Source organism: Salmo salar, chromosome ssa18, assembly GCF_905237065.1.
Source record: "Salmo salar chromosome ssa18, Ssal_v3.1, whole genome shotgun sequence".
Lineage (NCBI taxonomy): Eukaryota > Metazoa > Chordata > Actinopteri > Salmoniformes > Salmonidae > Salmo > Salmo salar.
In genome coordinates, this window is record NC_059459.1 from 10,703,790 (window position 1) to 10,726,115 (window position 22,326).

The 22,326-nt window shown below is 42.0% G+C and overlaps 2 protein-coding genes across 8 annotated transcripts in view; one reads left to right on the forward strand and one right to left on the reverse strand.

The window, feature by feature from the left end:
- Positions 1-109: 109 nt before the first annotated feature.
- Positions 110-6,658, reverse strand: LOC106576774 (leucine-rich repeat-containing protein 27). Of its 7 annotated transcripts, none has more exons than XM_014154161.2 (13): positions 6,599-6,658; positions 5,732-6,039; positions 5,501-5,631; positions 5,360-5,418; positions 4,955-5,107; positions 3,986-4,214; positions 3,414-3,554; positions 3,132-3,233; positions 2,877-2,982; positions 2,421-2,579; positions 1,572-1,711; positions 533-659; positions 110-397 (listed from the first exon to the last, which is right to left on the reverse strand). In XM_014154161.2, exons 2-13 carry the CDS (start codon positions 5,936-5,938, stop codon positions 290-292), a joined length of 1,662 nt encoding a protein of 553 aa, XP_014009636.2. In that variant the 5' UTR covers positions 5,939-6,039; positions 6,599-6,658; the 3' UTR covers positions 110-289. The 7 variants fall into 7 exon arrangements, with proteins under 7 accessions (XP_014009636.2, XP_014009635.2, XP_014009637.2 ...); XM_014154160.2 differs by having other exon boundaries at positions 6,553-6,654; XM_014154162.2 differs by lacking the exon at positions 6,599-6,658 and adding an exon at positions 6,484-6,571.
- Positions 6,659-6,987: 329 nt separating this feature from the next.
- Positions 6,988-22,326, forward strand: part of LOC106576771 (serine/threonine-protein kinase 32C) — a 146,296-nt gene continuing 130,957 nt past the window's right edge. Inside the window, exon 1 of the mRNA XM_014154152.2 lies at positions 6,988-7,548. Within this exon, the coding sequence (XP_014009627.1) occupies positions 7,467-7,548 (82 nt within the window). The 5' untranslated portion in view covers positions 6,988-7,466. The remainder of the gene's footprint in view (positions 7,549-22,326) is intronic.

Sequence of the window (22,326 nt, forward strand, 5' to 3'; positions counted from 1 at the left end):
AAATACAGTGACCTATTAGGCTGCTATTTAGCACTGATTGGCTTGATGGATGAGGGTTGGTTTATCTTGGAACACAAGCACTTTACACTTAACTAATGATGCGCGTGTAACAGGCTGAAATGTTTATTGATGAATGGGTATCGGATGCCATTGTGATTGAGTAAACTGTTTGTAGGGTGCTATAATTCCATACTACCCTGTCCTGTACTACTTCTTTGCATACAATGTCAATTAATTTAATCCGGCAACAATTCTAAATGGCAGTAGGTCTACACACACAAAAATACTTTCACTTGTCATAGCATCTTGGCGAGTTCTCCCCAGTAAATGCGATGAATCGATACTCAATGTCGCTCTCATGTTTCCTCTCAGCAAGTTGCGACTGCAATCTCTTGGCCTGAAACAGAAGCAAATGGAAGAAAATCACAAAGAAAGAAACACCCAGATATTCATTCAATTCCTGGGGCTGCTGTCATTAAGCACTGAAAATGACTTGACTGGTTACTTGATATACAGTGGAATAGTAACGTACTTCCTCCATGTCCTGCCTTGCAGCTTCTGTCTCCTCTTGGGCAGTGCCACTGGGCCTCCTGCGCCTCTCCTGGATCATCTGAACATGGCTCCTGATCCGCTGCTCTAACTCACGGTCGCGGGCTGCCCTGGGGTCACACAGGTCAAGGGTAAAATGAACCACCATTCCACAAACTAAAGATTCTCTTAGTTACATACCGCTGTGGGTGCTGCATGTTGTTTGTGGTGGAGGAGTAGCTGGCTAGCAACAGACTACAGAGACCAGTTGCTCGGAGTCCGGACCTGTCTGACCCTGTCCCTAATCAAGACTCCTGATGCTTTCACCAGGCTGTGACTGACCAATGCTCTCTCCACATATACATTTATCACACGATTTCACGCGATTGATTGATTTATTGATTTATTTATTTCGATGGACTGTACGCTGAAATTCAGCTCTTAGCTGCCAATGTTGTACAGCTTGACAATAAACTAAACCTTATACTGGGGTGTACTCTTTTGAATCAATAGTTTACATGTACAGTATTTATTTTAAAAAAACAGGTACTGGTCTATCGTTGTCAAAATCAAATCAAATTGAATTTGTCACATACAATACGTGTAGAACTTACAGTGAAATGCATACTTACAAGCCCTTAACCAACAATGCAGTTAAGAAAAAAAATTAAGTAAAAAATAGATTAGTAAAAAATCCAAAATAAAAGTAACAAATAATTAAAGAGCAGCAGTAAAATAACAATAGCGAGGCTATGTACAGGGGGTACCGGTAGAGTCAATGTGCAGGGGCACCGGTTAGTCCCGTAACAGTACTGGACAACAGAAAAAAGTAATTAATTAAAACAATCAGCTGAACCAAAGTATTTGACAGAGGGGACAAAATATATGCTTTGAACAAAAGAGATGTCTGTAAAAAACCCTCTTTCCACTAAATGTCTCTGAACATTTTTGATTGATCTGCCATTGCTTCCTTTGGTGGCTACTGTTAGTAGATTAGCTGCAACAGTGTATCCATTGATTGACACATCATAGCTACATCATACCTGGCTTCCTTGTGTTCCTTCTGGGACTGGAACGATCTCTGTCTCTGGAGCCTCTTTGGTGGGGGGTTGTGGGTCTTGACCTCACCACTTTCAACAACACTACACAGAGACTCTGTGGCATATGGAGCGTTTATCGGTACCTGTAACAAAAAAATACATTCATTTCTATAGAAAGCTAGTCTTTTCTTCATATAACCAAAACTGTGAATTTACAGAAAGTTAAGGATGGATGATAGACCTATCAGTGACACAGATTGACTACTACTATCCTGGCACATTGCTGAAGAGGTCAGATATTAGATATACAGCTATGGGTTGCTCTTTTCTTTTGAGGATCTGAGGGTCCATGCCAAATCTTTTCACCCTCATGAGGTGGAAGAGGCGTTCTCGTGCCATCTTCACGACTATGTTGGTATGTGTGGACCATGATTTTTTATTTTATTTTTATTTAACCTTTATTTAACTAGGCAAGTCAGTTAAGAACAAATTCTTATTTTACAATGATGGCCTGATAATTCCTTAGTGATGTGGTCACCAAGGAACTTGAAGCTCTAGACCCGCTCCACTACAGCCCCGTCGATGTGGATGGGGGCGTACTCAGCTCTCTGTTTCCTGTAGTCCATGATCAGTTCCTTTGTCTCGCTGACGTTGAGGGAGAGGTTGTTGTCCGTCTCTGACCTCCTCCCTATACGTCGTCTCATCGTTGTCGGTGATCAGGCGTACCACCGTCGTGTCGTCTGCAAACTTAATGATGGTGTTGGAGTTGTGTGCGGCCACGCAGTCTTGTCTGCTGCTGTGTATCTGACTGTGTGTGTGTGCGCTAGCGTTCTGTGGAAGGGTTATGTTTACCAGCTGTGGTGCAGCCTCACTGGGGACATCTGACTGCAGGATGACTGACTCGGCACACTGGAGGCACAGTGATCCATCGTTAGCTAGGCCTGTCGCTGCCCCTGACCTGGACAGCCTCAGCTGAGTGTCTGCGCAGCCTGACGCTATCTTTTTCAACGTCTGCTCACCCAGAATGAAAACAAGGACTCCAGTCAGTCTTTCTCTTTCTACTCTAACTTCTCCCAGACAGTTTCCTTATGACAAGAACAGAACTGAATGCATTTTTATAATTCAAATGTTCTCCCTTTCCAATGACTGTGAAAGCCTTTCCTCAGGCTGGTGTTATGCTGCCCTCCTCTGGTCATTGGAAAGGGAGAAAATTTGAATCAGAAAAATGCTTTCAGTTCTGTGAGTGAACAAAATAGTGTATTCCAAAAATAGAATGGGAGTGAAAGCAGACATACAGAACAGACATACCTCTTCTCTTCTATGTCGCTCACGCCTTTCCTGCTTGTGCTCTAAGATTTTCCTCTCCTGCATGACCCTAGCATGAGTACGCCATTCCTTGAGGAGCTCTTGGTCTCTAAGTGGAAAAGAAAGGCAGGGCCATATCAAGCACTGTGAGGAATTCATTACCCTATAAACACTGATCTAAGTTTGGTTTTATTTTGTTTAGGTTAGGATTGGGGTAGGATAAACTCATCTTAGACCTTGCTGGATTTCTTTACCTACCCCTTATTGGCATTGGTTTTTGCAGACACATAATATTGATCCCTCCCTTTCTGGGACTTCATCAAATGCCAATTTGAGACAATACACCCCTGCTTTCTGAAACTGCAAGTAGAGAGACAATTCTCTCTCACCCCTGGTATAACATAGTTGGCAACTAAATACGGTATGTAATTCATGTGATTCAAAAGGCCACAAACGCAGTAGGGAGTCAGAGGTATAGCTTACTGATGTGAGATAATTCTGTTGGGTTCTATAAAAATCCAACAGTATTAACTTACGTACTTCCTCCTTTGTTCAAGAATTGCTTGTTTTTCTTTAAGCTCTTTCATTGCAGCCAATCTTCTCTCCTCTGACCTCTTCCAGTACTGCATGTCAAAGGGAGGGAGCTCAGGAAATATATTTCCCCTGGTAATCTCTTTCTTTCTGACAAAGAAATCGAAATAAAATGTTTTATTTTTTTTATTGCTCTCAGAAGGACCGTGTCCCTACAGAGCCTGGGAGATTTTATCACTAGGCCTCCTCCTCAGAGGCTGTCATGAAAATATTCTTAAACTGTCCATGCATTATTTTCCATCTCAATAGCCTATTCGTCTACAGTGGCTCCCTCTCTTTTCACCTTTCCTTCACGGCATTTAATTCCTCAGAGAAAGAATCCACCATATTGCTTTCACCTATCATTGCTAGCCTCGTAAACCATACTGTCCTGAGTATAGTGGCATGTCTGGTTGAAGAGTTTGGCAGTTCAAATAAGGAGAGGACACCATAGACTACTGAGTTTCCCCTTGATCTGCAGTTACCAGACACCTGTCAATTCTCCCAAAACTTTACCAGAGGTTGAACCTTTTTGACTTGACCTTTTAATGACGGGCAGAGGGTATGTCTTGTGGCCTCTATCACCCTCTGCTGCTCTAGGGAGGCGTGAAATAGGGAGGGCATAGCCAAACTCAGCTCTGTCCATTTGGCTCATCTTCTGCCTCAGCTCTCTGAACCTCTGCAGCTCATCTTCATCCACCACCTCTTCACAAAGGTCCAAACTGGACTTCACAAGCTCTGTCAACTGTAGCTTCTCCACTGGGGGCATGTCTGCAACCAAAACATCAACAAGAACTTTCCATGAAAATGATTATGGTAGCAAAATAATACATTTCTGTCACTTCCTATATAAACAATTGTCCTCTTTTGGATCTTTTGCATCTATGCTGAAAAAAACATTTTAGTGAATACTAGATGTAAAGTTGAAGCTGTAATGAGCCCATAGTAAGCATGTCCCCTCATTCATTAAATAACATGATGAAATCTGGTGTGACATGATCTGAATGCCGGCATATTGCCCTGCCAGTGACAACATAATATCAATCAAGATGAAATTACCTTTCCAGAGAGACAGTGAGCCTTGATCCTCTTTTTTAATAACATAAATATATAAAGATATAACAGGGCACCTTTGTTCTAGGTGTAGGCTTTCTGCTGAGGGGTGCCTTGGCTAGTCATGCTGATTACCCATAGGCACTACTAGACAGTGGTTGATGACAAACCACCTCTGTTAGAAGCCCACTGGTTATCGATCATTTTAATCGGGCTAAAAATATTACTGGGTAGAGCTGCACAAAAAAGTCTGCCTGCTGCATGCACCGTCTCCAAGGGAACAGAAGTCACACCACTGAAGTGGAACAAGGGCAAGGAGCTATTTTGGTGGCCAGCCTTTCTTATACAATCGAACAGATGGCGGTGGGCGTGTTCAGAAGGGCGGACACCACACAAACACCTTGCCGTCACATTGTTCAACTTCATCAGGTGACATTACAGTTATCGTTATCATTCACCTGGAAGAGAGTTCCGCACACTAACCGGTCGTTCGGCCATGGCACTCCGTAGGTACTGTAGGATGCATTGGAGGCCCTGCCCCACAACCTCTTGAGGTGGAAACGTGATGGGGCAATGCCTCAAACTCAGGGCCTTGAGAGTAATCACGTTACCTGAGAAGTACAAACACATATGTCAGAAAATGTAATGCAGTTCACAGCTGGAGTTGGGTCACTGAAGAATAAGCTGGGGAAAAATAACATGTCCCACCCACTCCTCCAGTAATGGAAATTAAGTCCAAGCATCCTGAGAGGGACATGCAGCCTATCCCAAAATACTGTCAAAGTCACTGAATACTGTTGATGAAATGCAATGATGTTCTTGTGTAAAGGATAACGGAAACAAGGTGACAGAGTTCAACTCACCCAGTTCCAGTGGAAGCTCTGTGATAGGATTCCCTTCTAGCAGCAACGTTTTCAGACATCTGCATCAACCAATTAATACATGAATCCATTAAAATCCACAGCACATCTACAAATATTTTGGTTGAAAAGCCCATAAAATACCTGTGTAGACCAATTTTCGCAGGAAGGGACGTGATTTGGTTATTTCTGAGATCTAACCACACCAAGTTTGACAAACTGGTGAACAGCATATCCGGAAGCCTGGATATTTCATTACCTTCAAGATACAAATTCTTAAAACAACAGCAAGATAGTTAGAGAGGATACAGTTAGTTCTGAATAACAAAGCATATTCTTGAAAATAATAGCATCAGAATAATCTGCTTGGCCTACCTTTAAAGTAGTATCCTTCAAAATGCAATCCACAACATATTTTAAGTTTCTTCTGCTGAAATTTAGCGTGTCAGATGTGACATCTTCAGTTATCTGTATAGGTCCAACACACTCTGGTTGAATGTGTGGGGTATGTGTTTTAACAGCATTATCACCACAATCAAGGCTTAAATGAAGGTCAGTCATTTCCTTTCCTAAGGAAGACATTGCTGCTGTGCTGTGAGATTTGGTCGGTTAATAAGCAGTTGTATCCTTCAGCCCGTCATCAAAGTGCCATCTTGAAACCAGATTGTCAACGCCCATGATGGCTAGAGGGAGAAACAAGAAAATATGTCAGACATGAAACTCATCTTACAGTTAAATACAGTGACAGTCAAATTAATGTCCTGGCCCTTTGGGAGAAATGGATCATTAAATGTGTAAAAACTCTCGACCAGATATTGATGTAACGTTAACCGGCATAGACACCTCATTGTTGGATACAACTAAAATTGAACTCATGATACTGAAATGTGAACAACTGTTAGCTATAGCTATGTTAGCTACTTTGACCACATGGAATATTTCTGACATGCAACATTTTAAACGTAGGCTAACGTTAGTTAGCTTATGCATTTAGCGTTACCATAACTGTTAGCTCGCTAACGCGTTAGATATGCAAACCCAACACATTTGGTGAATATATTGTACAACGCGTCATTCATCATCCTAAACCAAGCAATCACTAAAATGTATAAGAACGTATGAATTACAGGATTATCAACAAGCTGAAGTAAATACATTCAACTTTTGTAGAGGCATTAGCTAGGTAGTTTATTTACCTAGCTAGCTAGTAGTTAGCCAGCTAGTCGTGTGATCAGCTATTACCATGGTAACCGTTGTGGCAGGACAACATCAACTACAGGGCGTATCAATAATCAAACAGTGCGTACAATTGGCATGTGACGCAATTAACAAGTCTTCAGCATCATTGGCCAAGAGAGGGACCGTTTTTGTTGACTTTTAGGTTGACAGACAAACCAAAAGTAAAAACAAAAAACACCTTTTTTACATGAGGAAAGGAACGAAAATCAAATTATTTATAGTATTATTATAATGTCACATTAAGTATCATCCACTCCGTGCCTAACTAGCATCAGTTTCCTACAGAAATCTAGACATATCCCATTCCCACTGTATGCCATGATGAAGCATGAAGTGTAATCTCACATCTGTTAATGATGTAGCCTATTCTAAGGTCAGGGAAGTAAAGTGTTAACCCCATTTTCAATGATCTGGCGCCACCCTTTTCCTAATTAGATTCGCATTTTCGCAATGACCGTATCCAGTTAGAGAATATACAGCAGCACTTCCTATAACATTGAAAATGTTCTTAAGGTCTAGCCGCTAGCACGAGAGCTGCAGAGAGGCTGGGTTCTTGACATGCATGACAGTGAGACTCAACGTCGACTAGAGAACTGTCACACACGGCTCCGCGAACATAAGTCAGTTGAGGACGGAAGAGAAAAATAGGAAAGCAGATTGTTTTTCTTTTTAAAACAGAATTGAGGCTCACTATCCGATCTAATCTCTCGTATTTATTGTTTTAGTGAGGCAAAGTCGCAGTGCGTAAATGCGATAATTTTTTGTGTTGAGAAACAACAGAGGGAGCGATGCATTTGTTCAACGTGTCCAACACACAGCTGTAGTTTTTTTTTTTTTACGGGCGAGGAATGCTATCTGAGCTCGCGCATCAATGTTTCACTGGGGCAAGTGGAAGAAGAGGATGGGCGCCAATAGTTCTTCTAAGAGACCGGTCTACGATGAAAAGGAAGATGGTAAGAAAACACGAAGTATTGCTATTCGTTTGAGTTCATGGTGAACTATAGTGCAACATTGTAGCGCCACTCAAATTGCACGTGAGTCAAAGTTACAGTGTAGCCTCTGAAGGCTACATTCATTGGATCAAGCAATTTCATCACTATGTTGCCTACTGCTTGCACAATAGGTGACGATGAGCATTCTAGGCTAAACTCGTTCCACCTCTAGAATTTTGGAGGAAATATTTCTAAAATGATAGCCTCCTCAAGCAAGGTCTTGCTTGCAGCCTAGATATGAAAGAAGAGGTGGGGGGGGTGGTGGTGTTCAACTTTAGATTGGACAGTGAAACAAAATGTAAAATGTAGGCCATACATAGTCTAGCAACTAACACCGTATTTCACACCTGTTTTTTCCAAGCTATGCCAATGTAATGTTTGTTGTTGTTGTTCTTTATGACAAGAAAACAACTGTTCCAGAAAGATGACGCTGAAATATTGGTTGCAATCTATTTATTCTCTAGATCAATCAAGTGGTTACAGTGTCGTAAAGCCATTATCATTACATTGTGGGGATTACATACAATGCAGAAGTCTCATTATTAAATTATTTTCTTGTTATTCTTCAGCCTTTCCAGAAATAACATTTTCCCTATCATTCTCTGTAAAAAATAAGATAGTGTTGGCTGAATGCAAAGAAATATGAGCATGTGAAGTTGTTATTTTTTTGTCATTTAGCAGACACTCTTATCCAGAGTGACTTACAGTAAGTGCAGTTTTCATACTTTTTTTATACTGATCCCTCATGGGAATTGAACCCACAACCCTGGCATTGCATACGCCATGCTATACCAACTGAGCTACACAGGACTGAATAATAACAATAATTGAAGAATTAAGACAAGAAGAGTGGCACGCATGAAAGTAAGGCTAATTTATGGCTGTTAGTGTAAAGGAGAGTAAGCCTATTGGAGCTTAACCAAATATACCTTGCTTTGAATCATCAATACCCCTTAATGAGCTAAAATACTAATATTGCCAATGAGTTTTCTAAAATGACAGAGCCTACTAAATGAGTTCCGTTCACTACAGAGTTGAGGTCATACGATAAGGGGTGGGGGAGAAATTCTACGGTAACAGAATCACGCTGAGACTCAGATTTTTCACTTTAAAATGTATGCCAAACAGAAACCATTGATTTCAAAGTTAAACAAACTATAAAACCATATGAACAAGGACTACTTTGAACAATTTACACAGAACATTTCACAAAAACACATTTACTGGATGATCTGTGCGGATGCAAAGTTTGGTAACAGAATTACGGTAAAATCTCCCTCCGTTTAAAAAAAAAAAGATGAAGATGTTTGCAGAAAGATTGGGGTGTCAGCTCTGACATGACACCTTAAGTTTGAAAAAATCTATTTTGGTTATTGAACTACAGTAAGTGAAGTGGATTTACACCCGGTAACATAATTACATCATAGGTCCCTGATCTGTACTCCACAGAAATGCGTAATTATGGATATAAATGTCATTCTTTTCGTGGTGATGTGTCCTGAATATGCAATATACAAACCGGATCAAATCTGAACCAACCATAGATGTCTATGTTTCATAAGTTTGGACATCACAGTAGAGGTGGCAGGTAGCCGGTAGTCTAGCAGTTAAGAGCGTTGGGATAGTAACCGAAAGGTCGCTGGTTCGAATCCCAGAGCTGACTAGGTGAAAAAAATATGTTGATGTGCCTTAAAGCAAAGCACTTAACCCTAATTGCTCCTGTAAGTTGCTTTGGATAAGAGTGTCTGGTAGGTGTAGAGCACATCAAACTAGAGTACTGAACTCTACTTTTCTTCACTGTGCTGTCCAAACTCGACGTGTGTATAGATGTTGAAATCAAAAAACAATGTCTGTGGATGTTGAAATCAAGGACATGGTGGACTGACCAAATTTCAACTGCTTTTCAATGTCCATGGACGTTTGGTGCAGGTCGGTGCTCAGTGGGTGTGGATGCTTGTTACAGTAAATGGAAAGAGAGGAGGGGTAACATTAACTGGAGAGAGGTTGTCCAGACTGTTTTCACACTCATTTTGACCACCAGATGACAGAAAGAAAACAGTTATGAGCTGAACATAACAGTATGCCAGTGGAAGGGAGGACAGCAGGTGACCAAACTGTGGTTTGTGACTACTATGATTTCCCATTGTAGCCAATTCAATTGCAGTAATCCCATTACAGATTTTTCGGTAATTCTGTTTAGGAGTTTGATCACTTAAGTCATAAACAAAAATGTATATCAGTAAAAACATTATAACTAATTGGTAGGTTTACCTTTACTTTTTACTTCTGTGAACTTTTATTATCGTCCCTCCTCATGAGGTATATATGGGTTTTTGGTAACAGAATTATATGGCACAAGGAAATATTTCTTAAACTTAATTTAATTCAAGTAATTTCTCAAATGGAATATATGTGTTGATATTATTTTGCAGGGGTCTTTACTTCAACATTATTGTGTTTTTTGAAGTATTTCTAATACATTTTTAAGACTTTTTCTGCTAGATGTTTTCTAAGACCATTTGCATCTGTTTGACCAGAAATCAAAGCCATTACTTATGCCTAATTTGTAAGATGGAAAATTATTAAAACATTTATCTATGCCTTTTCTTCTCCAAAATATGGACTCTTAGCTTTCATTTGACACCCAATTTGACATGCGCCTATGAACACGTTGCTGCTCATGGGTCCTTTACATGGAAATGCCCTTTGGCTACAAGGGTTACCCATTTAGAAGCTACATTTTGTCCATAATGTTAAAATGGTACTTTTTAATGCATCAACAGACATCAGTGAAAATTATGTAAAAGTAATGGAAAGTGCAAGGTTCACTGCTTCCCATTACAATCTTTGTTGTTTTTGTCAGTGTTCATTTTCATATGGAGCTGTGTACAGTTTGTCAAATTCAAAGTTATAGAGGAGGTTCTGTTTCCAGAGGAAAGAGGGAGGCAGTTATAAGTTTGTTTTTGTCCCCCCTTCACTTTTGATTACCGGAGGAGCCTTGAGGCTCAAGGCTGGCATGGAAGAAATGGGGAGGAGACGACATATATTCTCAATTTTAAAGTCTTATATCATTTCTATGGGCCGGGGTGATTGCTTCGCATTCTATAACATACATTTTTTTTTCCTTCTGAATCACAAGTTACATGAATACCTAATTACTTCAGTTACAACCCCGCCTCCACTCCACCTCACCCAGAACGAGCATGCTGTGTATGTTCATCACCTTCCCCATTATCATTATGCGTAGATGCACATACATTAAGTAAATGTTATGCCGTGGTGCAAGGGGGCGGTTGATAGAATTTCTTTCACATCGTGAACATTTGAGGGCATTAATTCAAGACTGTGTTTGCAGAGAGCGCGAGAGAGACTTTGTCAGTCCCAGTTTAGCCTCACCTTGAAGTGTTTTTCCATTTTATTTTCAGGACATCCAGTGTTACAAGAACAACACAAAATGATTTGACGTATACAGTTGCATTCATGAGTTTTATTGACAAATGTCCGCCAAGCAAAAACCTGATAATAAGAATGCTGTAAGTACAGAAATTGTTAGCTCAGTGGGACATGAATATCCAACTAGTCAGCGACAACTGTGTGACAGCAACTTTGTGAGCTTATTACAGTATTATAGACACTATGTCCTGGGATTTACATTTACATTTACATTTTAGTCATTTAGCAGACGCTCTTATCCAGAGCGACTTACAGTAGTGAATGCATACATTTCATACATTATTTTTTTTTCTGTGCTGGCCCCCCATGGGAATCGAACCCACAACCCTGGTGTTGCAAACACCATGCTCTACCAACTGAGCTACAGGGAAGGCTGATCTTCTATGTAGAAGAATCTCTTACCTTCTAACGACACTTGTGTCGCTCTAGCTCTGCCCGCGTCAATCACACAGACTAATGGTGCAGAAGAAATGGACTAATCCAATGCAACAACCCAGCAGTCTGTAGCTCAAACACACAATGTTAAAAAGGGGTTAGAAGTCCAAAACGTGCCAGCATCACGGTGGGGCTGTTGGAGTTTTAATGCGTTATCCATCGACGTATCTGATCTCTACACATTAAAACGGTAGTGATGACATGCCATTCAGTCGATTGTATGGAAGTTGCTGAGTTGGTTTCATGTCAGGAGCATCCACTAAGTGTTTTGTATCTTTCTACCTGGGTCTCTAAGGAACAGTATCTCTTGACATATTGGAAAACTGCATATGGCCTACATCAGGCAGTAATATTAGAGCGTTCCTTGCCTACAAAGGTCTCGACCATAATCGAGTATTCAGATTGATGTCCAAGAGAAGCGGCCAGAGGGCTATTTTAGTAGATTTTTTGATTTATAGCGAGGAAATAAGGGAGAGCCTATAGGATTGAATGAGGCACTCCTTGCATGGCTGTTGTGCATTGCATTATTTCTCAGAACTACTTAGAGCTAGTGTCGTATAAACTAGTGTCGTATAAACAGACCGTCATATGGCTGGATCCCACTGCAACACTCAAGCCTTTCTTTACAAAGGTCATGCAAACACTAGCTGGATGAAAGTGTTGAAGCATGAGCAAAGGTAAGTCCCAAGAGAAAGAAGCACTTTGCTTTGACAAAACCTCACCTTACCACTGCAGTAATGCACCGTGTGCGTAATGCGCTCAATGTAGTGTGTGCAAGTTTGTGACTCATGTATGTGCGTTCCATGAGCATGAGGCTTTGAAGAACAAAACAGCGGGGCAGACATGGAGAAAGATGGAGAGATGACAGATTGCATGGAATATGGAGTCCCAGTTTTCTATCATCTTCAGCATTAGTCTCTCAATTTCTCTCTCTCTCGCTCTCTCTCTCTCCATCTATTAAACAGAGCGGTAGCCCTGTGCCTGCAGCTTTTAGCCTCTTACTAGTACTGACTAATTTTCCCTGGCTGATATATGGTGTTCATTCTGTAGTATCTGATTTGTGGTGGAAAGGAATACCTCACCAACTTCACAAGTTGGACATACTGTTCTGTAATAGGATAGCAATAACATCACAAACAACCCTTGGACTTTGGGTGACTGATAGACTACTTAGAACTATCCCCTTTTGTGTAGTAGTGGGCTACACTCTTAACAAAAAATATGCTATCTACAACCTAAAAGGATTCTTCAGCTGTCCTCATAGAAGAACCCTTTGAATAAACCCTTTTGGTTCCAGGTAAAACCCTTTTGGTTCCAAGTAGACCCATTTTGGGTTCCATGTAGAACCCTTTCTACAGGAAAGGGTTCTACACGGAACCCAAAACGGTTATACTTGGAGCCAAAAAGGGTTTTTACCTGGGCGAAAAAAAATAGTTATTCTATGGGGACAACTGAAGAACCCTTTTGGAACCCTTTTTTCTAAGAGTGTAAAAAGGGTTCTACATGGAACCCAAAACGGGTCTACTTGGAACCAAAAGGGTGTTACCTGGAACCAAAAGGGTTTATTCAAAGGGTTCTTCTATGAGGACAGCTGAAGAATCCTTTTAGGTTGTAGATAGCCTTGTTAAAATGGTATATATCTGTACTTACAGAAGATGCCACTTTCTAAAGGTATTCAATATTTACAATTCCTTAACCTTGTACTCGCTTCTGGTGATAAACAGGAGAATGTGTTCATAACAAAACTATAGTTTCAGACTGAAAGTGTCTTCAAAGAGATCAGCTCAGCTGGGTGCTGAGATGAAAAGAGAAAGGTCGCTCGGTGTGTGTGTGTGTGTGTGTTTGTGGTGCGCGTTAGTGATGCACGGTTGACTCATAACCTGCAGTCCCTGTGGTTATATCTGCGGGATGTGCTGATTTTAGGGTCATGACATATTGTGTGGGTGGGTGGCAGGAGGAAGGGTTGAATAAAGAGAAAACAATGCATTAACATTCCATAAATGTATAATTATTGTGCAATTCATATCTATAGGCTACATTAAGGTTTTAAATTATTTTTGCATGGCATTAGTGCGTAGCCTAAACCTAAATATTAGGGCATAATAGTAGCGCGCTAAATACACACCAATTGCCAGATGCTTTTGGGAACAGAAAAAGTTCACGTTGATTCACTGAGGCAAAAAGGACAATGTTGGAGTTATTGAATTAAAATGAAAAGCTGTGAAATGGAGAGTTGAAAATAAATAGGGGGGCCAGAACAGTAGTTTAATGTTTGGGAAAGATTTGGTGAAGTTGTAAAAGAAGGATGATAGCAGTGCCGGTGTTGCGCCGAATGCTCCCCCCTGCCAGAATCCCCCCCCCCTTCGCGTAAACGCGCACGCACTCAATTCTTCATTGCTGTGACTTGCTTGCTAGTTGATATTTCTGATCACGTTAGGCTGCGTTTCATTTAATTTTTTATGTCGGTTTGATCGTGGGGGAGGCACTAATAATGTCTGCAGTTTCCGGTTTGGCTATTTGTTTCAAGTGTATTAGTCCATAAATAAATCTCTTTGCCAAAATTCGTCATCTCGCCCATGTCTTATTTGACTCGTAGTTGTTCTGAAATGTTTATTGCGTGCATACATTTTACTCCCCCTCTGTTTAATATAACACGCATTTATTCATTTTGGTTGCCTATCCTGATGTGAAGTATAGAATGCCTGGAACACTTATGAATAATGTTGGTAGCTCATGTTGACCAGTAGTGTGTGCCACAGAAAGTATTTGACTCTAGCCACAAAATTAAGGACATTTGCAGGGGGCGGGGATCAGAAAGTCTTTCTTTTGCCTGATGAAATTTCCCCCCCTTCTAATGTTCTTAATTTTGTGGCTAGAGTCAAATACTTTCTGTGGCACGCGCTACTGGTCAACATGAGCTACCCAAATGATTATGAAGTGTGCCAGGCCTTGCAGTCCCCCCCCATCCGTCTTGCGGATGATGTGCTGTCATCCAGATGGATGTAGGAAAAGCCATAAGAAGGAAAAGCATGATGGGATGGTTCGGTGAGCGAGTTTATTAGCAAGTGCATCGGTGATGTTGTACCCACGGCGACAATTCAAACCTTCCCCAAAAAGAAACCGTGGGTTGATGGAAGCATACGTGCAAAACTGAAAGCACGAACCACTGCTTTTAATCAGGGCAAAGTGACCAGAAACATGACCGAATACAAACAGTGTAGCTATTCCCTCCGCAAGGCAATCAAACAAGCTAAGCGTCAGTATAGAGACAAAGTAGAGTTGCAATTCAACGGCTCAGACACGAGGTATGTGGCAGGGTCTACAGTCAATCACAGACTACAAAAAGAAAACCAGCCCTGTCGCGGACCCCGATGTCTTGCTCCCAGACAAACTAAACAACTTCTTTGCTCGCTTTGAGGACAATACAGTGCCACCGACACGGCCCGCTACCAAAACCTGCGGCCAATGTGAGTAAAACATTTAAACGTGTTAACCCTCGCAGGGCTGCCAGCCAGATGGCATCCCTAGCCGCATCCTCAGAGCATGCGCAGGCCAGCTGGCTGGTGTGTTTACGGACATATTCAATCAATCCCTATCCCTGTCTGCTGTTCCCACATGCCTCAAGAGGGCCACCATTGTTCAAGTTCCCAAGAAAGCTAAGGTAACTGAGCTAAACGACTATCGCCCCGTAGCACTCACTTCCGTCATCATGAAGTGCTTTGAGAGACTAGTCAAGGATCATATCACCTCCACCCTACCTGATACCCTAGACCCACTCCAATTTGCTTACCGCCCCAATAGGTCCACAGATGACGCAATCACACTGCACACTGCCCTAACCCATCTGGATACGAGGAATACCTATGTAAGAATGCTGTTCATCGACTACAGCTCAGCATTTAACACCATAGTACCCCCCCCAAACTCGTCATTAAGCTTGAGGCCCTGGGTCTCAACCCCGCCCTGTGCAACTGGGTCCTGGACTTTTTGATGGGCCCCCCAGGTGGTGAGGGTAGGTAACAACATCTCCACCCCGCTGATCCTCAACACTGGGTCCCCACAAGGGTGCGTTCTCAGCCCTCTCCTGTACTCCCTGTTCACCCATGACTGTGTGGCCATGCACACCTCCAACTCAATCATCAAGTTTGCCGACGACACTACAGTGGTAGGCTTGATTACCAACAATGACAAGGTGGCCTACAGGGGGGGGGTGAGGGCCCTCGGAGTGTGGTGTCAGGAAAATAACCTCACACTCAACGTCAACAAAACAAAGGAGATGATCATGGACTTCAGGAAACAGCAGAGGGGGCACCCCCTATCTACATTGACGGGACAGTAGTGGAGAGGGTGGAGAGTTTTAAGTTCCTCGGCGTACACATCACGAACAAACTGAAATGGTCCACCCACACAGACAGCGTGGTGACGAAGGCGCAACAGCGTCTCTTCAACCGCAGGATGCTGAAGAAATTTGGCTTGTCACCAAAAACACTCTCAAACTTTTACAGATGCACAATCAAGAGCATCCTGTCGGGCTGTATCACCGCCTGGTACGGCAACTGCTCCGCCCACAACCGCAAGGCTCTCCAGAGGGTAGTGAGGTCTGTACAATGCATCACCGGGGCCCTCCAGGACACCTACAGCACCCGATGTCACAGGAAGGCCAAAAAGATCATGAAGGACAACAACCACCCGAGCCACTGTCTGTTCACCCCGCTATCATCCAGAAGGCGAGGTCAGTACAGGTGCATCAAAGCTAGGATAGAGAGACAGAAGCAGTTTTTCAATCTCAAGGCCACCAGACTGTTAAACAGCCATCACTAACATTGAGTGGCTGCTGCCAACATACTGACTCAAATCTCTAGCCACTTTAATAATTAAAAATTGGATGTAAAAAATGTATCACGTGTCACTTTAAACAATGCCACTTTATATAATGTTTACATACCCTACATTACTCATCTCATATGTATATACTGTACTCTATACCATCTACTGTATCTTGCCTATGCCGTTCGGCCGTCGCTCATCCATATATTTATATGTACATATTCTTATTCATTCCTTTACACTTGTGTGTAAGGTAGTTGTTGCGAAATTGTTAGATTACTTGTTAGATATTACTGCATGGTCTGAACTAGAAGCACAAGCGTTTCGCTACACTCGCATTAACATCTGCTAACCATGTGTATGTGACCAATACATTTTTTGATTTGATTGAGGGCCTTGCCGAAATCCTCCCCCCTTCTAATTTCCTTAATTTTGTGACTAAAGTCAAATACTTTCTGTGGCACACATCAGAGTCAAATACTTTCTATAGAACAAACGTCATGTCAGGATAGGCAACTGAAATTAATAATTCATGTATGTGTGCTATATTAAACATAGGAGGGAGTAAAATGTAGGCAAGCAATAAACATTTCAGAACAACTACGAGTCAAATAAGACATGGGAGAGATGACAAATTTTGGCATAGAGATGTATTTATGGACTAATATACTTGAAGCAAATAGCCAAACCGAAAACTGCAGACATTACTCCCCCGCGATGAAACCGACATAAAACATTTAATGAAACGCAGCCGAATGTGATCAGAAACATCAACTTGCAAGCAAGTCGCACCAATGAAGAATTGAGTGCGTGTGCGTTCACGCGAAGCGGGGGGGAATTCTGGCAGGGGGGAGATTTTCAGCGCAACACCGGCTATGTTATGTTTGATGATTGTGAGGCGCTATACAAATTCAACAGTCACAAGACGGGGACTTCAAAATGGCACATCAAGGAACTGTAGGCAACTTTTCAGGTGCGTTAAATCTAATAGCCTAACTGAAATCTTGACACTGACTTTAGGTCTATAACCTCTCACGTAGTTTGGGAACCCCCGTATTAGGCTATTTTGGCCCATGACCCCATTTTTGATATCTGAAAATTCTCACAACCCCAACTGTGATTTTATGGGGGGGGGGGGGGGGGGTGTAATTAACAATCAATGTTAACTTTTTTTATTTGGAGCTATGGCAGTCAACTGAAAAACATTCTGACAGTATTTCTGATTATCTTCTCAACTCACCATCACATCCGTTTCATGTTGAGCTATGACGGTCAATTGCAAATTAGTCTGTCATAATGTCTCTTATCTCAGCAGCACTAATGAGATCAGTGTGCTTGACGCATGTCGTGTCGGATTTTCTCAAAGTCAGGGGAAGTGGTCGACAGTACGCACCTCATCTCTGCTGTCACATCCAACCTGTATCGATATTTGGATTTAATGCAGACTGTAGGGTATTCACTTTGAGTCAGGAACCGAGACTCCTCCGTAGTGACATGACATGACAGCTCGATCAGCTGTTCGATTTCACTTACCCCGTATGTCAACTGAGCCAGGATCATAGTCAAATGGATTGGGTCACAAATCAGTAGCCATGCTTAGGTAAAATGACCGGGGAAGCCAAGACAGAAAAGTAAGCCATATTACAACGGATGTGTTCTGATAATTGCATAGTTTTCTCTATAACCTGTTAGTTAAAATGCCTTGACACTATGATATATAGAGTGCCTTGCAAAAGTATTAATTCCCCTTGGTTTTTTTTATGTTGTTGCATTACAAACTGTAATTTAAATTGATTTTCATTTGGATTTCGTGTAATGGACATACACAAAATAGTCAACATTTGGTGAAGTGAAATGGAAAGATTAACTTGTTTCATAAAATTCTATAACAAAAAAACGGAAAAATGGTGCACCCCCTTTTCTGCGAAGCCCCTAAATAAGATCTGGTGTAACCAATTACCTTCAGAAGTCACATAATTAGTTAGATTGCACACAGGTGGACTTTATTTAAGTGTCACATGATCTCAGTGTTTATATACACCTGTTCTGAAAGGCCCCAGAGTCTGCAACACCACTAAGCAAGCGGCACCACCAAGCAAGCGGCTCCATGAAGACAAAGGAGCTCTCCAAACAGGTGGGGGTGAAAGTTGAGAAGTACAGATCAGGGTTGGGTTATAAAAATATACGAAACTTTGAACATCCCACAGAGCACCATTCAATCCATTATTAGAAAATGTAAAGAATATGGCACCACAACAAACCTGCCAAGAGAGGGCCGTCCACAAAACTCACGGACCAGGCAAGGAGGGCATTAATCAGAAAGACAACAAAGTGACCAAGGATAACCCTGAAGGAGCTGCAAAGCTCCACAGCGGAGATTGTAGTATCTGTCCATAGGACCACTTTAAGCCGTACACTCCACAGAGCTGGGCTTTACGGAAGAGTGGCGAGAAAAAAAGCCATTGCTTAAAGAAAGAAATAAGCAAACACATTTGGTGTTCGCTAAAAGGCATGTGGGAGACTCCCCAAAAATATTGAAGAAGGTGCTCTGGTCATATGAGACTAAAATTGAGCTTTTTGGCCATCAATGGAAATGCCTCCACTATTCCAGGGCCATTTTAACTTCAACATTTCAGCATCATCCAATTACCTATGCTTAAAAACCTCTTACATCTAGACGTTCCGCTAGCGGAACACCTGCTCCAATATCCAATGACGGGCGTGGCGCGAAATACAAACTCCTCGAAAATGCGAAAACTTCAATTTTTCAAACATATGACTATTTTACACCATTTTAAAGACAAGACTCTCCTTTATCTAACCACACTGTCCGATTTCAAAAAGGCTTTACAGCGAAAGCAAAACATTAGATTATGTCAGCAGAGTACCAAGCCAGAAATAATCAGACACCCATTTTTCAAGCTAGCATATAATGTCACAAAAAACTAAACCACAGCTAAATGCAGCACTAACCTTTGATCTTCATCAGATGACACTCCTAGGACATTATGTTATACAATACATGCATGTTTTGTTCAATCAAGTTCATATTTATATCAAAAACCAGCTTTTTACATTAGCATGTGACTAGCATGTGACTAGCATTCCCACCGAATACTTCCGGTGAATTTACTAAATTACTCACGATAAACGTTCACAAAAAAAAATAACAACTATTTTAAGAATTATAGATACAGAACTCCTTCATGCAATCGCGGTGTCCGATTTTAAAATAGCTTTTCGGTGAAAGCACATTTTGCAATATTCTGAGTAGATAGCCCGGCCATCATGGCTAGCTATTTTGACACCCACCAAGTTTGGTACTCACCAAACTCAGATTTACAATAAGAGAAATTGGATTACCTTTGCTGTTCTTCGTCAGAATGCACTCCCAGGACTTCTACTTCATCACCCAATGTTGTTTTGGTTCCAAATAATCCATAGTTATATCCAAATAGCGGCGTTTTGTTGTGCGTTCAAGATACTATCCGAAGGGTGACGCGCCCGGCGCGTATCGTGACAAAAAATTTCAAAATATTCCATTACCGTACTTCGAAGCATGTCAAACGCTGTTTAAAATAAATTTTTATGCCATTTCTCGGAAAAAAGCGATAATATTCCGACCGGGAGTCGTTGTTTTCGTTCAAAGACTGAAAATGTAAACATGGAGTCGTCTCGTGCACGCGCGCCCCGTCTCATTGTTTTCAGATCGACCACTTACCAAATGCGCTACTGTTTTTCAGCCAGAGACAGCAGAGTCATCATTCAACGTTCTGCCGCCTTTTTGAGAGCCTATGGGAGCATTAGAAAATTACACGTTACAGCAGAGATCCCCTGTTTTGGATAGAGATGACAAAGAAGGCCAAGAAATGGTCAGACAGTGTACTTCCTGTACAGAATCTTCTCAGGTTTTGGCCTGCCATTTGAGTTCTGTTATACTCACAGACACCATTCAAACCGTTTTAGAAAGGTTGGAGTGTTTTCTATCCAAAGCTAATAGTTATATGCATATTCTAATTTCTGGGCAGGAGTAATAACCAGATTAAATCTGGTACGTTTTTTATCCGGCCGTGAAAATACTGCCCCCTATCCATAACAAGTTAATCTAATACAGTGACAACTTAAAGATACCAAAAACTATTTAGCCCAATCAACGTAAGCTAAAAATCCAGTGCGTGCGTGCAAGTAGAAAAAAAACATGTTAACTCACCCCTACTTGTAGAGAAACGCCAATGCCATCCTCCTCTTTCATGTTGGCTAAAGGGTCTATGACTCTGTCATACAGTCCCTGCTTTTAGTTTTTGTTGTCCTAGGCTACCTTGTTAAAATGCTTGCTTGCTTGCTAGCCTAACTTCCTTTCATGGGCAACGATGCGCCAGGCCAGCTAGTTAACATTAGCCTACTACATCTAGCTACATGTTGAACTTCCATACTTTCAGGCCAGGGGCACAACGTATGATTATTGGTTGTATCAGAATCGCTGTTATAATCATTGGCCAGTACGGAGAATTAAGTAAAACCACAAGTTCGGGTTGGGCGGTATCCAGATTGCTAAATGCTAACGAGCGCATTGCGAACATTTTAGTAAATCAAATGTATTTATATAGCCCTTCTTACATCAGCTGATATCTCAAAGTGCTGTACAGAAACCCAGCCTAAAACCCCAAACAGCAAGTAATGCAGGTGTAGAAGCACGGTGGCTAGGAAAAACTCCCTAGAAAGGCCAAAACCTAGGAAGAAACCTAGAGAGGAACCAGGCTATGAGGGGTGGCCAGTCCTCTTCTGGCTGGGCCGGGTGGAGATTATAACAGAACATGGCCAAGATGTTCAAATATTCATAAATGACCAGCATGGTCAAATAATAATAATCACAGTAGTTGTCGAGGGTGCAACAAGTCAGCACCTCAAGAGTAAATGTCAGTTGGCTTTTCATAGCCGATCATTGAGAGTATCTCTACCGCCCCTGCTGTCTCTAGAGAGTTTAAAACAGCAGGTCTGGGACAGGTAGCACGTCCGGTGAACAGGTCAGGGTTCCATAGCCGCAGGCAGAACAGTTAACTGGAGCAGCAGCACGGCCAGGTGGACTGGGGACAGCAAGGCGTCATCATGTCAGGTAGTCCTGAGGCATGGTGCTAGGGCTCAGGTCCTCCGAGAGAGAGAAAGAGAGAATTAGAGAGAGCATACTTAAATTCACACAGGACACCGGATAAGACAGAAGAAATACTCCAGATATAACAGACTGACCCTAGCCCCCCGACAGATAAACTACTGCAGCATAAATACTGGAGGCTGAGACAGGAGGGGTCAGGAGACACTGTGGCCCCATCCGATGATACCCCCGGACAGGGCCAAACAGGCAGGATATAACCCCACCCACTTTGCCAAAGCACAGCCCCCACACCACTAGAGGGAAATCTTCAACCACCAACTTACCATCCTGAGACAAGGCCTAGTATAGCCCACAAAAATCTCCGCCACGGCACAACCCAAGGGGGGGGGGCAACCCAAACAGGAAGACCACGTCAGTGACTCAACACACTCATGTGACGCACCCCTCCTAGGGACTGCATGGAAGAACACCAGTAAGCCAGTGACTCAGCCCCTGTAATAGGGTTAGAGGCAGAGAATCCCAGTGGAGAGAGGGGAACCGACCTGGCAGAGACAGCAAGGGCGGTTCGTACAGTTTCTGACCTAAACTATACAAGTAAATACAAAATGCTACTCACAGTTTGATGCACTCACAAATCTAATATTAACCAGCAAGGCTATTGATTCAGGAGGGGATTCTCTGCTGTTACCAAGAAAATGCTTGATTTTTGAAGAAGCTAACCACTTGGTTAGATACTTTTGGTCATGTAGTGTATGTGGACACCTGCTCATCGAACATCTCATTCCAAAATCATGGGCATTAATATGGAGTTGGTCCCCTTTTGCTGCTATGACAGCCTGCACTTTTCTGGGAAGGCTTTCCACTAGATGTTGGAATATTGCTGCTGGGACTTGCTTCCATTTAGCCACAGGTAT

Bases quoted from the DNA above. Each gene is read 5' to 3' on its own strand.
- LOC106576774 (XM_014154161.2), bottom strand. From the start codon at position 5,938: ATGTCTTCCTTAGGAAAGGAAATGACTGACCTTCATTTAAGCCTTGAT. The intron at 5,632-5,731 runs GTAGGCCAAGCA...TGTTGTTTTAAG, and splicing joins TGAAGGATACTACTTTAAAG to AATTTGTATCTTGAAGGTAA. The intron at 4,215-4,954 runs GTGAATGATAAC...TTTTGGTTGCAG, and splicing joins TGTGCGGAACTCTCTTCCAG to ACATGCCCCCAGTGGAGAAG.